Source organism: Balaenoptera physalus (assembly GCF_965194825.1).
Source record: "Balaenoptera physalus genome assembly, chromosome: 3".
Lineage (NCBI taxonomy): Eukaryota > Metazoa > Chordata > Mammalia > Artiodactyla > Balaenopteridae > Balaenoptera > Balaenoptera physalus.
In genome coordinates this window covers 140,293,684-140,307,498 of record NC_138890.1, presented here as the reverse complement: position 1 = coordinate 140,307,498, position 13,815 = coordinate 140,293,684, and the positions used below count along the sequence as shown (strand labels likewise).

The 13,815-nt window shown below is 39.6% G+C and overlaps 1 protein-coding gene and 1 pseudogene across 12 annotated transcripts in view; one reads left to right on the top strand and one right to left on the bottom strand.

Annotated features, from left to right (window-relative positions):
* Positions 1–3,099: 3,099 nt before the first annotated feature.
* LOC309657720 (sentrin-specific protease 5 pseudogene) lies at positions 3,100–10,278 on the bottom strand (annotated as a pseudogene). Its single transcript has 2 exons — positions 10,142–10,278; positions 3,100–6,926 (listed from the first exon to the last, which is right to left on the bottom strand). The product of its transcript is annotated as a sentrin-specific protease 5 pseudogene (transcript).
* The window catches only part of MRPS30 (mitochondrial ribosomal protein S30), a 146,100-nt gene continuing 142,160 nt past the window's right edge, over positions 9,876–13,815 (top strand). For 5 of the 11 annotated variants that reach the window (XR_014261959.1, XR_014261960.1, XR_014261961.1 and 2 more), the window contains exons 1-2: positions 9,876–12,001; positions 13,395–13,540. Coding sequence is in view for 6 of the 11 variants with exons in the window: in XM_082455908.1 (XP_082312034.1) it covers positions 11,410–12,001; positions 13,395–13,540 (738 nt within the window). In the remaining 5 variants the exon portion in view is untranslated. The remainder of the gene's footprint in view (positions 12,002–13,394; positions 13,541–13,815) is intronic. The other 6 variants (XM_082455906.1, XM_082455907.1, XR_014261963.1 and 3 more) reach the window with 5 other exon arrangements.

Sequence of the window (13,815 nt, the reverse complement as noted above, 5' to 3'; positions counted from 1 at the left end):
TGTATGTTGATAACAGAGGACATGGCCTAGGATATAAAAGGGGAAAAAAATGTAGAATGGAGCTAGGAAAGTGGATATGATTCTTACACAAGTTCTAGCATCATATGCTGCTTGAGAGGCAATGTGCTCAAGGTAGCCAGAGATAAAAGGACACCTGGCAGGCGACTTTTATCAATATACCCAAGAGATATAACAAAGCAAAATCTGAGCCCAATATTTACTGAACATCTCTACATCATTGACATTGGAACATACAAAATCTAGTAAAATGATGTATGGTCATACTACAGTCATACTGTGTCTCTGTATTTATTTTAGAATATTATGAATTGGAGTATTATGACTATGGGTACACTGAGACATCAATGTATACATAGTCACATGTAAGTGACCTCCCTCCTCAATTCAAATCCACGTCTAAATTAACTTAGGACATGCATCAACTATACACCTCCAATTGTACAATATTGGAAATGTTTCTACTGAACTTGTTCATGCATAATCCAGTTGGGCTATTCTTTGTAACTTCCGTAACACTTTCTCTTATTTCAAGGACCACTAATCCAGATGAATTAGATTAAAATCTAAATTTTCACATAAGGTGGGAGGATTTTCTTCAGCAAAACAGAAAACTAGAAGTCATAAAAAAGAAGATACACATTTTTGAATGGATAAAAATTTTGTGTAGCAAGACTCCAAATTAACAAGGTTAATAACACACAGTGAATATTTTATAGGCAAAGAACTTCAAAGAAAAAGACCAAAAAAGGGCAAAGCCTATTCATAAAAAAGAAATGTAAGTGGTGGACAAATATATGAAAAGATGCTCAACCTCAGTTGTGGTCTGTGTTATAGTAATTAAACAAGGAGGCAGTTAGACTGAGGTGTCTCTAATGCCTTGGTAACCGAGGTAAGCACACTGAAATCTAAGTCAGAGTCAATGCACTCGCATCTAAGAAAACAAAACTGAAGAACAGCTAATCACAAAGAGCCAACCAGCCTTCCCCAAATAAGGCAACCGCCTAAGCTGTAGCCAATCAGATAATTTCTTTGCTTTGCCTCTGATCTTCTCTGGAAAAGTCTTTCCCTTGGCTTCAGTCAGCAGAGCACTCCTAAACACTTTCAGTTTGGTGCTGCCAATTAGAACCAATGTTTGCTGAAATAAACTCCTGTAAATTTTAATGTGCCTTGGTTTACCTTTTAACATCTGATAAATAAAAGTTAAAGCAATTATATAATCTATTAAGCTTGGCCAAAATTACTTTTTAAAAAGGCAGTGTTGGTGAGAATGGGAGAAAATGTGCACTTCACTGTGGTAGAAGTGTAAATTGTTGGTAATATGTCTAAAAATCAAAAGGGCATATAACTTGTGTCACGGAAACTCCACTCTTCAGAGTCTAGCCTAGGAAAATAAGAGCAGTAGTACTTGAACATATTTATTATATAATTGCCTGTAATGTAAAAAAGAAAGGAGATTTAAAAATATTGAATTAACCTGAATGCCCATCTACAAGACTGTCTAAATAAATTATAGCAGATGCATACTAAGGATTATAAAGCAGCTATAGAAAAAAGTGTTAAATTTTTATCTATTGACCTAGAGGACTCTTCTTATGTATGAGATTAATTCTGTTTTTCTTTAAAACTTATCCTACCCAAAGTGAAAAAATAAGTGTCTTGTAAGTATTTGTCTCTCATATAAGCATCTATAGAAAATATTTATAGCTTTATGAGCATTGTGGGAGACAATAATTGGGTCTGCTGCTCTGAAGCCATGAGTGGGAGATAAATCTATCTATGGCAGAGCAATGAACCTGTATTGTTGGTTCTTTTCCTCACATAACAATAAGTCTGGAGACAAGCATCTGGACTAATGCATGGCTTCAAGAAGATAAGAAGGTCCCAGCCACACCTATCTTTCTGTTTCCTCACTCTTCAAAATGGGCTTTTGTCCCCCCTGGTTTATGGCTTCTTGCATCTGTGGTCCAGGAAGAAAAAAAAAGGGGGGGAGATCCTCTCCTTGTGAAGCTTGCCTTTTATTTAGGAAAGATTGCCCTCTCCAGGGACATTCTTAATATGGCAAAAATGGGTGATTTGATTAATCAAATGTTTTTATTCTTCTAAAATGACATACATTCTAGTGGGTGACCAATACTCATATTAGAATGTAGAAAAATAACTCAATTAAAAATTATGATGAGAATATTTGATTCCTTGATGATACATCTAAAATGATTTAGAAAAAGAAGGTAGACTTCTCTCTCTATTTCTGTATATAGACATACACACACACTATCTCTGTCTTGTTTTCAGCTGAAGCCCTAAAACACAAGGTGCCAAGTAGTTCCATGTTTCCAAGTAAGTGCCAGGCTAAGTATGCAGCAATTGCAAAGGAGTTTATAAAACACGGTTTTGTACTTCTTGACCCTCCCCCAATCCAAAGGTCAGGAGAGACTGAGAACATACTGAGTCTCTCCCACCCCAACGTCATCATTGAGAGGGCAGGAGGAGCGACTTTCCTTTATCTCAAGCCTACCTAGAAAGACCATCAGACCCCCTGGAGGAGCTTAGTACTGGTTTCTTGGAGTTTGGGGGCACAGTGGTGTCTGAGTCACAACTTAAAACATGGAGTTGCCAGGAGCAACCTAGTGAGCAGGGGAGAAGCTGATGTAGGGAAGTAGAGGAAGCCCACCCAGGCTTCCGCCAGCCAGGCTAAGGCAGCTTGAGTTAAGGGTGGAGAGAGAGGATAGAACTTTAAATGAAGTTGACAGCATTGTTTCTGTTCCTTATTGCATTGAACTGAACATGGAGTTACAGGGTTAAGACATTTTTGTGACTAGAAGGAACTGGAGGATTTGTCTGAGATCAACTAGAAAAATAATAAATCTTGACCTACATTTTCTCCAAGATGCAAGAAGGAAATAGCTCTTCAGAGTGGATTTGAATAAGCAGTCAGTGACAAGAACAAATAACATCTGACCCTTTGAGTGTGTATGTATATGTCGAAATTCTTATGCAGGAATAGAGTTCTTTAAAAGGATATACCAGAGACTGATAACAGTAATTGCCTCTGGAGAAGGAAAGGGAGGAACTAACCAAATGTAAAATAGACAGCTAGTGGGAAGCTGCCGCATAGCACAGGGAGATCAGCTCGGTGCTTTGTGACCACCTAGAGGGGTGGGATAGGGAGGGTGGGAGGGAGGGAGACGCAAGAGGGAAGAGATATGGGAACATATGTATATGTATAACTGATTCACTTTGTTATAAAGCAGAAACTAATACACCATTGTAAAACAATTATACTCCAATAAAGATGTTAAAAAAAAAAAAAAAAAAGAGTGAGGAAGGAGGAGAATTTTTCACTGCCCATCCTTTGGTCTCTGAATTATTGACCTTAGACATTTATTATTTAAGAAAAATTTGATTTTAAAAGTGTCACTGGAATTTTGAAGTGGCTCTGATTTATCTTTGAAAAGATCAATTACAAATTGTATAAACATGCTGAAATCAACTATACTCTAATAAAATTTTTTTAAAAAGAATTAAAAAAAAACCATGCTGAGAAGTAGCAAGGTCTGATCAATAGAAATACCAATAAAAGGAGCTAACCAAGAAGTTCAAGAATCCTGAATTAGCAGTTTCTTTGAAATCTGAAATGCTATCTACTTTTTAATCAAACTTATCTTAGGGAGTGAAAATCATAGAAGAGTTTTCGTTTTATAATTTTTTGTATGTGGTTGAAATTTCCAATCACGAATATGATCAACATATATACTTTTTCAAAACACGTATTATACCTTTGTGTACTGCTTGACCACAAACAGCAAAAATGATAAATACAAACTTACACTTTTCAAGTTCTTAGAAGTCTACTTTGCAGATTATTTATCCACTCAATCGTTTACAGCAAATCATTATAACATGGAAGCTCACTGCTGTGTTATAATCATGAAATATTAGTCAATAAGAAAAACACCCCACCTTATTCCTACAAACTTTGACGGTGCACCAAAGTGAACATTTTTTGTGGGTTTTTTCTATAGACGTATTAACCTTAATTTCTGTGGGAAAATATTTGGAACATTATGCTATTGATATGGACTGTAGAAGTTGATCCTAATTACTATTTTTCATTTAATGAATTTCTTTGCCATGACCATATTTTATTGTTGCTGTTGTTATATAGGTTTTAGGACACTGATGCCTCAGAATTGTTCGCCCACAGTGGAGGACCATATCCTGATCATGGAAGTTAAAGTGCTCTTATTTCTTGGAAGCAGAATTAGCTACATGATTATTTGCTGACATGGCAGTCAACTTTCTCCATTCTCCCCACCATCTATGTCATTTTGAGTTGACTTAGGTTGTTGATTCATTATTCCTGAGAAGTCCACTGTGACCTCCTCTTCTGTAGTTTAGAAAACTTAAAGCTCTGCTATGCTGTCCTATGACTCCTGTATCTCTGATAAGATTTTTGAGGCCAAGAGAAAATATTTCAGTTTCCCTCACATTGCTTATTTGTGAGATAGGAAAAGTCATGGACTAGTCAAAATAATGCACAAGATTCTGAAATATTTTGTGCTAAGTAGATATAGGTGAATTTCATATTATCCAAGTTTCCTATTATTTCTGAATTGTGCATACAATCTTAGAAAGTTGACTTCCTACCTTTTAAGAATTCCTGGATCTCATCGTTCTAGTTTACAAAACCACTCTTTACGAGCATGGGCTTCATGGTCAGAGATCATGGTTTAATGCTGGTTCTGACCCTTAATGAGCTTGAGCAAATCCCTTACCTCAGGAAAATCAGTGCTCTGATTTAAAGTATGTTGCTGAGGGAATTAAAAACATTGGCACCTATAGAGTGTTTGGTACTTGGCAAATGTTGTTTTGCATCATTTTACATATGCCACCTCATTAAATCCCCATAGCAAACTTGTAAAGTGGGTTTTATTAATCTAGTCTCCTAAATAAGGAAAGTGAAAGTGGCAGAGCTGGGCCTAGATCTCAAATGAGATCTTTCAAATCAGCAAAGAGTGAGAGAGTGGCATGGACATATATACACTACCACATGTAAAACCAATAGCTAGTGGGAAGCAGCCGCATAGCACAGGGAGATCAGCTCGGTGCTTTGTGACCACCTAGAGGGGTGGGATAGGGAGGGGTGGGAGGGAGACGCAAGAGGGAGGGGATATGGGGATATATGTATATGTATAGCCGATTAACTTTGTTATGAAGCAGAAACCAGCACACCATTGTAAAGCAACTATACTCCAATAAAGATGTTAAAACAAATAAACAAACAAACAAAAAACACATAAGTAAATTCATGAAATTCTTTATGATACCAAAAAACAAACAAACAAACAAACAACAAATCAGCAAAGAGAATGGTTTAGGGAAGACAAAGAACATACTTCCATAGATGCATATAAATTGTTATATGTTGGACCTGTAGGAAAAGAACATTTATCTTCATTTTTTTTCTTGTATCTAACTCTAAATGTAGACTATCTACATTAAAGTTTCTCAACCCCCATCTACACTACTCACAGATTGATCTGCCCCTGACACTGACAGTTTTACTCTGTCATCATTGACAGTACTTATCCGATTTTCCTGACCCAGAGCCGTAACTTCTCTCTCAGTTTCCAAGATAAACATGTTACTAGAATGATGTTCTGGTAAGGGGATGTCATGAATCATCTCTGTACACTCCCACTTAGGAGAGGAACAGGGTGACTGGTCCCAGGTGCATGTGGCACGGCCATTCTGTTGGTCAGGGAATGCTTCATCTAAACTAAGCTCCTTGCCCAAGAGAGGCCTTCATTTAGCGTGGCCATGAGGCACATGAGAGTTCTTTCCCTTCACCACAGCATTGCTCTCCATATCTGGAAGGTATGGTTAATGCCGGCAAGAAGGGTCTTCAGGTTCTGGGGAAGGGAATGGGCTGCAACTGCCACCCGCACCGTTCTCCCTAAGGGTCTCTTGATGGTCCCCAGTGACCTGTGCCCAGCTTTGCTGGGCTTTTTTTAGCTTGCAAACTTTGCTTTTTGTTCTGAAGTGCTGGGATCTGAGAATCCTGTACCAAAATCTAATCATGGATAATTTCTCATACATCATATGAGGAGAAACTTTTATTCTTCTCTGTTGATTAAGTTGGAACTTTTTTGGAATCAGGGGTCCCCCATTCCTGTGGTGCTCCAGCCCTTGGTAGCAGCCATAACAAAAGCGCTTTCTCTTATGGTTGCTCAAGGTGACCACAGTTGTGCCACTCTCACCTGTACTCTGTCTCTCCCCATTGAACTTCATAGGAAGATCAGAAGCCTGTGGCTCCATCCTAGGTCTGTGACCACTGGCCTGACTTAAAACACTATTTGCTGGTACGTCGGCAGCTGCCTTCACGAGACTTTTCTCTCCAGAGTATTCATGATCAGAGTTCTTTGCTGATGATAGCAACTTCTCTGCTTGGAGTTTCAGGAAGGTACTTGAGGAGGAAATGAAGTGTTTAGTGTCCTTTCTTTTCACTTTAGAGGACAAAGTACTAAGATTCTGAACAGCCATATCGGACTTTGTCTTAGCAAAAAGGGGTTCATCCTGGATCCACATTTTCTGGATTTGAAGGGCCTTCTTTCTGCGTTGGAAATGCCTCAAATGCTTGCTCCAAGTAACTGGCCTTCCCAACTTGGCTTTCAGAATGCACAACTGTTGATGAAAGTAGAACCTCTTAAAGCCTCCAAACCCAGTATTCCATTTCTAAGAAAAGGCTAAGTGGATTCCTTTCCTCCATAGAATTTTCGTCTGTTTTTTTCATTTTTCTGATGCATAATGAGATCTGACGGCAGCTGTGTCCCTCGCTGCTGGAACCTGTCACGCCGCGGGTCCGGAAGCTGCGGCAGCTTGGACGGCGGCTGCACCTTCGCCAGCTTTAGGGGAAAGCCTGTCAGCCAGCAGGCGCCTGGCCTGCTTACAGCGGCCATGGCCGCCGAGCTTCCTCTGGAAGGGTTGGCTTTTCTCACTCAATCTAATTTTCTGGAGATTCATGCAGGTATTACATGTATCAGTAGGTCTTTCCTTTTTATTGCCGAGAGTACTCCATGGTATCGATGTATCATAGATTGATTAAACATTCACCCATTGAAGGACACCTGGGTTTTGTTTTGGTTTTTTGTTTGTTTTAATTTGGGGCTCTAATGAATAAGGTTATATTATGTATAGGTTTTTGCTTGAAAATAAATTTTCCTTTTTCTGGGATAGAAACCCTAAGAGTGTGGGTCATGTGATAGCTGTATGGTAAATTTTTTGAAGAAAATGACAAATTGTTTACTAGAGTAGCTGTGCCATTTTACATTCAGCCAGCAAAGTACTGGGTGATCTAATTTCTCCTAAGCCTCATCAGTATTTGCTGTTATTTTATTTTAGCTATTCTGATAAGAATATAATAAAATCTCATTTTGATTTTAATTTGCATTTCCGTTATGGTTAATGATCTTGAACATCGTTTCATGTGCTTATTTGCCATCTGTATATTCTCTTTGATAGTCATTTTTTAAAAACCTATCTTCTAATTGGATTGTTTTGTTTACTGTTGAGTTTTTAGAGTTCCTTTTTATGTGTTCTAAATACTGGTTGTTTGTCAGATATATGGTTTGCAGTTATTTTCTCTCACTCTGTAGCTTTTTCATCCTTTTAAGAGTATGTTTTGCAGAGCAAAAGGTTTATTTTTACGATGCCCAGTTTATCAATTTTTCCTTTTATGGATCATGCTTTTGGTGTCAACACTAAAAACTCTTTGCCTAGCTCTGGAACCTGAGGATTTTTTTCTCTTTTTTTTTTTTTCTAATAATTTTATGTTTACATTTAAGTCTGTGGTCCACTTTGAGTTAATTTTTCCAAAAGATGTAAGAAATAGGTCGAAGTTCTTTTTGTTTTTATTTTTGGCTTATGGATATTCAATTGTTCTAGCACTGTTTGTTGAAGAGTCTATCTTTCCTCCACTGATTACTATAGCTAAATATTAAGTCTTGAAATCAAATAGACTGGTCCTCCCCCTTCATTCTTTTTTTTTCAAAATTGTTTTAATTGTTCTTCATCTGTTGATGAGAAAGAGCTCTGTGACTTTGCAAAAAAAACCCAGAGGGAGGATAATAGTCCCTTTGGAGGGTGATTGTGAGATTATGGGCACTGACACATATAAAGTACTTAATATAGTACCTGGCATATGATGCAGACACTTAGCTTTCTTCCTGTTGATTCTAAACCAACCATCAAAAATCCTACACATACACACACACACAGACTCTCTCCCCAAGTAATACTGTATATTATGTTCTCTGTTTTATGTAAATGTGTTATATATGCAACCAGGTAAGAAATATGCCTTCAGTAAGAAATACATGTGAAGGAAACAACTCAAAAGGACTAGCAGTTACTCTCATCCACATCTGTAAATAGGAACTATCCAGTCTCCATTTCCTTCCCATACCTTCAGTTTGAGATATAAGCTCTGATAAGGACCTCAATCAACTGGGAAGTTATGGTCTCATCCAAACATCAACAGAACTCATGCCCAGCCAGGAGACAGTGAGATAGGTTCCCAACAGGAAAATAAAAAGTGAGTATAAATATTGCCCAACTCATCAGAACCTGTTTCTGAATTGGATATTGACTATTGCTGGCAAAAGGGTAATGTCCTATTCCACTTTAGCCCACTGGCCTCCTTGCTGTTCCTCCCACTTTCCAGATACATTGCGACCTCTGCCCTGGTTGTAATGTTTTTCCCCCAGATATCCACATGGCTCTATCTTTCATCTCCTTCAGATGTTATTCAAGTGTCACTTTCTCACGGAGGTCTTCTCTGCTCAGTCTATTGAAATCACTCTACACAACCCCTAAACCCAAAAAAGTCTTCCTAGCTTTACTTTTCTTCTTGGCTCCTATCACCATCTAGCACAGAACACGTATATTTGACAAATTTGGTTAGATTTCACGTACTAACTTGTAAGCTCTATGAAGGCCTTTATTTCACTGTTGTATACTATGTACCTAGAAAGGTGCTTCTATGTAGTAGTCACTTGATAAATATTTGTTGAATGAATCAAGTAGAGAGGTTTCAAAAGGCCACTGGAGAATGTCATGGCTTTTAACTATAATACTTTAAATCTAAGATCAGTGGCAACCTTAATAGGGGAGATCTTAATATCCATTTCTTCTAGGAGAATGTCAACTAAATAAACATATATAATAGATAAATACATGTTTCACAGATTCTCCTATTTCCTTTCCCAAATCTTAACCCACTCTCCTGCTGCCCTCTCCCCTTCCAAAAAAAGATGACAGATTAAAGGAAAAATGCATTTCTTGCCCATTGGCCTTCTCCTCTCATTCCACTGCTCAGGCCCAAAATCTTGGATACTTTCTCATACCTATATTCAATTCAGGATCTATGATTACTCTCACGATCTTCACTGCTATTGTCTCTGGAAGCCACAATGAGCTTTTGCCTGAAATACAGCAAATTGTCTTCTAATTGGTTTCTCTACTTCCAAATTTGACTCTCCACAATCTATTTCCAAATCAGCCAGAGTGTTATGGACTGAACTGTGTCTCTCTAAAATTCATATGTTTAAGCTCTAACCTCCAATGTGACTGTAGACACAGCGTTTGAGACAGTCAGAGACAGAGCCTTTACAGAAGTAGTTAACGTTATGTAAATACGGTCATAAGGTTAGGGCACTAATCTGATAGGCCTCTCTCCTTATAATAAGCAACAGGGGAGAACTCAGTCTCCACCATGTGAGGACACAGCAAGTAGGGAGCCGACCTCAGGCCAGGAAGAGAGCTCTCACCAGAACCCAACCACGCTGGCACCCTCATCTTGGACTTCCAGCCCTTAGAACTAAGAGAAAATGAATTTCTGTTGTTAAAGCCACCCAGTCTATGGTATCAGTAAGCCTAAACTGCCTAATACATAGAGCAATTCTTTTAAAAGCTAAGTTACACCATGCCATCCCTCTGTGTGGAACCCTCCATTGGCTTCTTACTCCTCTGAATATTAGTTAAGAGTCCTAAAAATCCTAGAAATTGCCTTTAGGAATCTATAAATTCTGGCTTTTCTTTCCTTCTTAATCTCATTTCCTACTACTGTCCCCATCCATCACTTCCTTCAACCACACTGGCCTCCTCGCTTGTGCTTGAACCCACCAGGCGTGTTTCCATTTCAGGACCTCTGCACCAGCTGTTCCTTCTGCCAGAATCCTCTTTTCTCAGTACTGTCATGATTCACTCCTCACTTCCTTTGAGCCTTTGCTCAAAAATTTATGACTTAATGAAAAAAATAATGCATTTGGGGCATCTATTTCTAAATGTCAGTTTAATATACTTGCAACTTTATAGTTAGATTGTATCATCCATTATAGCTTAAAGGAATACTTTAGTTATAACTTCCTTTTACCAATAAAATGTTTGGTTTTCAGTACCCTCAAAAACTATTGCAATAAGTCCAAATAATATTCCAGTTCCTGATTATAATAGGAATGAGAGTCGATAAATTAGATCACCTGAAATGAGCTTATATTTTTAGTGATTTAGATGAGTTTTTTCAGCAGCTATTTGGTAAGTACCCACTATGCAAGGTTGATTGGCCACTGAGGATCAAAAATAAAATAGTCCCTACCTCGAGCAGCTCACAGATTAGTAGGAACCAATTCATGTTAAAAATAATAATTGGTTTTAACACAAAGCAAAATTTAAATACAATTCTTTGGTAGTTTTTAATTTATTTCCCTTTTTAAGTTAGAGCCAAGTAAAAGTATATTCCTCTTTTTGTAAATTGTTATCATTAAACAAATTATGTATCAACTAGCATAGAGATATATATGTAATTATTTCCCCCAAAATTAGCACTAGTCATCTATGAGTGATGTTTGCATCATTTAAAAAATAAGCATGTATCAAAAAACATGTTAGAACAGTAGTTTCAATAACAGGACTCGACCCCAAGAACTAAAATAGAAAAGTGATGTGACATCCATAAATGAAACCAGTAAATTTAGCCAAGGGCCAGAGGTTTCGGTGCAGAGTACTCCTAAAGGGTTTCTGGCAAAAAGTTTGCCCTGGTCCTAAACAGGCAGCATCTCCTATTCAAAAGTTTCACTCCTCCCCGCCACATCCGCGGAAAACCTATTGGCGCACGAGTTCTTCCTTTCAGCAACAAACTCTTCGGTCCACGATAAACTAAGTTGCAGAAGCTATCTGATTGGCTAAGAGATAATGACGTAAGATTTCTCAAGCCCACTGAGAATCGTCCTCCCCAAGCCTGGCTCAGATTCGGCTTTCCGATTGGTTCTTACTGCAAGAAGGCGGGGACAATTGCTGAAGTTGACCTGTGGGTCGGGAAGCCCAGCAAACATGGCGGCGGCCAGGTGCTGGAGACTTGTGCTCCGTGGTCCAGGGCTGTCACTGCACACCGCGGCCGGGGCCGCCGTCACGGCTCCCGAAGTGACCGGCCCAGATGTCGCGGCGGCCCCAGTCGCGCGCTACCCGCCGCTCGTAGCCTCTCTGACTGCCGACAGCAAGGCGGCACGGCAGCGGCGAGTGGAGCGATGGCAGGCCACGGTGCACGCGGCTAAGTCGGTGGACGAGAAGCTGCGAATCCTCACCAAGATGCAGTTCATGAAGTACGTAGTTTACCCACAGACCTTCGCCCTGAACGCCGACCGCTGGTACCAGAGCTTTACCAAGACCGTGTTCCTGTCGGGCCTGCCGCCGCCGCCGCCTGCCAAGCCCGATACCGAGCCCGCGCCGGCTCTGGACGTAGCGGCCCTGCGCGCCGCCGCCTGTGACTGCCTCCTGCAGGAGCACTTCTTTCTGCGGCGCAAGAAGCGTGTGCCGCTCTACCTGGAACGTGAGGCCATCGCTTCGCCTTTCTTGGACCAGCTGGTTGCCTCCCTCACGGGCCTGCTCAGCGCTCGCAATCCGGCCCTGGCTGCCGCCGCCCTCGGTGAGCCTCGGGCCCGCCATTGCGGGCGGGGGAGGTGGGGATGGTAGGGGACCTGTCTGCGCCAGATTTGCCCCCTCTTCCTTTCTTCTGTTTGGTCAGGTTTTTTACCTAGTTCTTTCGCTCCTGGCTGGCCACAGCGTCCGGAGACTGGGTTCTCGTGCCTGTGCTGCCACCTACTCACTGTACAGCCCTAGGCTAAGTAGCCTAAGGCCTCCAGGACTCTGCTTTGTGAAGGTCCAGACAAGTGTTGGTTAAAGAGAAGGGGCTCCTGGAGAGCGGGACAGGCCTGGGGTTGCCTTTTAGCTCTTCCATCAAAAAGTTACTGACCTTATGTTAGTTTATAAACCGATTTTGGCCTAGTTTTTCTCATTTTCAAGATGAGAATACGATAATAGTACTACTTGGTCATAGAACTGTTAATATTAAAGGCGATATTGATTAAAATACCTAACGTATATTCGGTACTCTCTATGTGCCTGGCCCTGCTCTGAATTTTATATGTGCCAAATTTAATCCTCACAGTAACTTTACAGTAGGCAGCGTTGTTTTATAAATGAAAAAAACAAACAGATCCATCCAAGGCACAGAAACGTAAAATGTATCTAGTTAAAGAGCTTACAGCTGGTAGATTTGGAGGACGGGCTTCAAACCCAGCCATTCTGGGTTCCCAGGAAACAATCAGCAACTTCTGTTTTACTGTTACATGCAGCCATGAAAAATAATGAATGGATAGGCAGTTTTAAAAATGAGTGTTTCTGACGTGTTCATCATTTTATATCTGCCACCCGGTAGGTATCTTAATAAATATCTATGGAATTAATGTTACTGTGACTGTAGGTGTGTGCTCAACGGAGTCTTGTAGTGTTCTTGTTTCTTCCCTCCCAGTTGGGAATGAAGTGGTCTTGAGAGAAGCGTCACAGACTTTGCTCATGATTGATGGCCTGGGAAAGTTGACAATCTCGTCAAAACCCAGGTTCCTCTTCTATATAATGGAGATAACAACTGTACATACCTTTGAGAGTTATTGTGAAGATTGAATTAGTAATTTGTAAGACACCTCTGACTCTTAGTAAACTTTTTATTTCTGGTGAGTGATGCTGCTGTTGGTCTTATTTTATGTTTATTCTTAACTGAGAAGCCTCTTTGGTTACAATGCTTAATGTAGTGTGGCACAAGTAGACAATAAAGGTTTGAGCGTTATATTAAAGTTGTGATTGTTTAAGTTAAGTTATTACATAATGCAGACTCTATATCTTACATCAAAGAGTAATTTTTGATGTATTTTCAGTCAGCACAGTCGTTCTTGAGTTCTGTATTGCTGAGTTTGGTGTTCTGACAATAACTAAATTCATCTAAATTATCAGGTAAAATTTTTTTGAATATCTTTTGATAGATTGTAAACGCCCAGTTCACTTTTACTGGTTGCGTGGTGAAGAAATTATTCCTCGTGGTCATCGGAAAGGTCGAGTTGATGCTTTGAGATACCAAATAAATGATAAACCACACAACCAGATTCGAATATCCAAACAACTACCCGAGGTAAGGATTTATTGCATATGTTTCTGTTGACAGTTGAGGAGGAAGTGTCATAGCAGGCTAGGTAATGGGCTACGTAGGATAAAAAGTTTTGGATAGAACCTTTTTCTTTCAAGTGTATTTGGAATATATCTCAGCTGAAATTCTTTTTCAGCTTTTTAACTTGCTATAGTATATATATTTTGCAGAGGTCAAATAATCGTTTTAAGTGGGGTTAAGTCCTCAGTTTTTAGGACCATACAAATCTTTTTTTTAATATGAAAATACTGATAATAGTT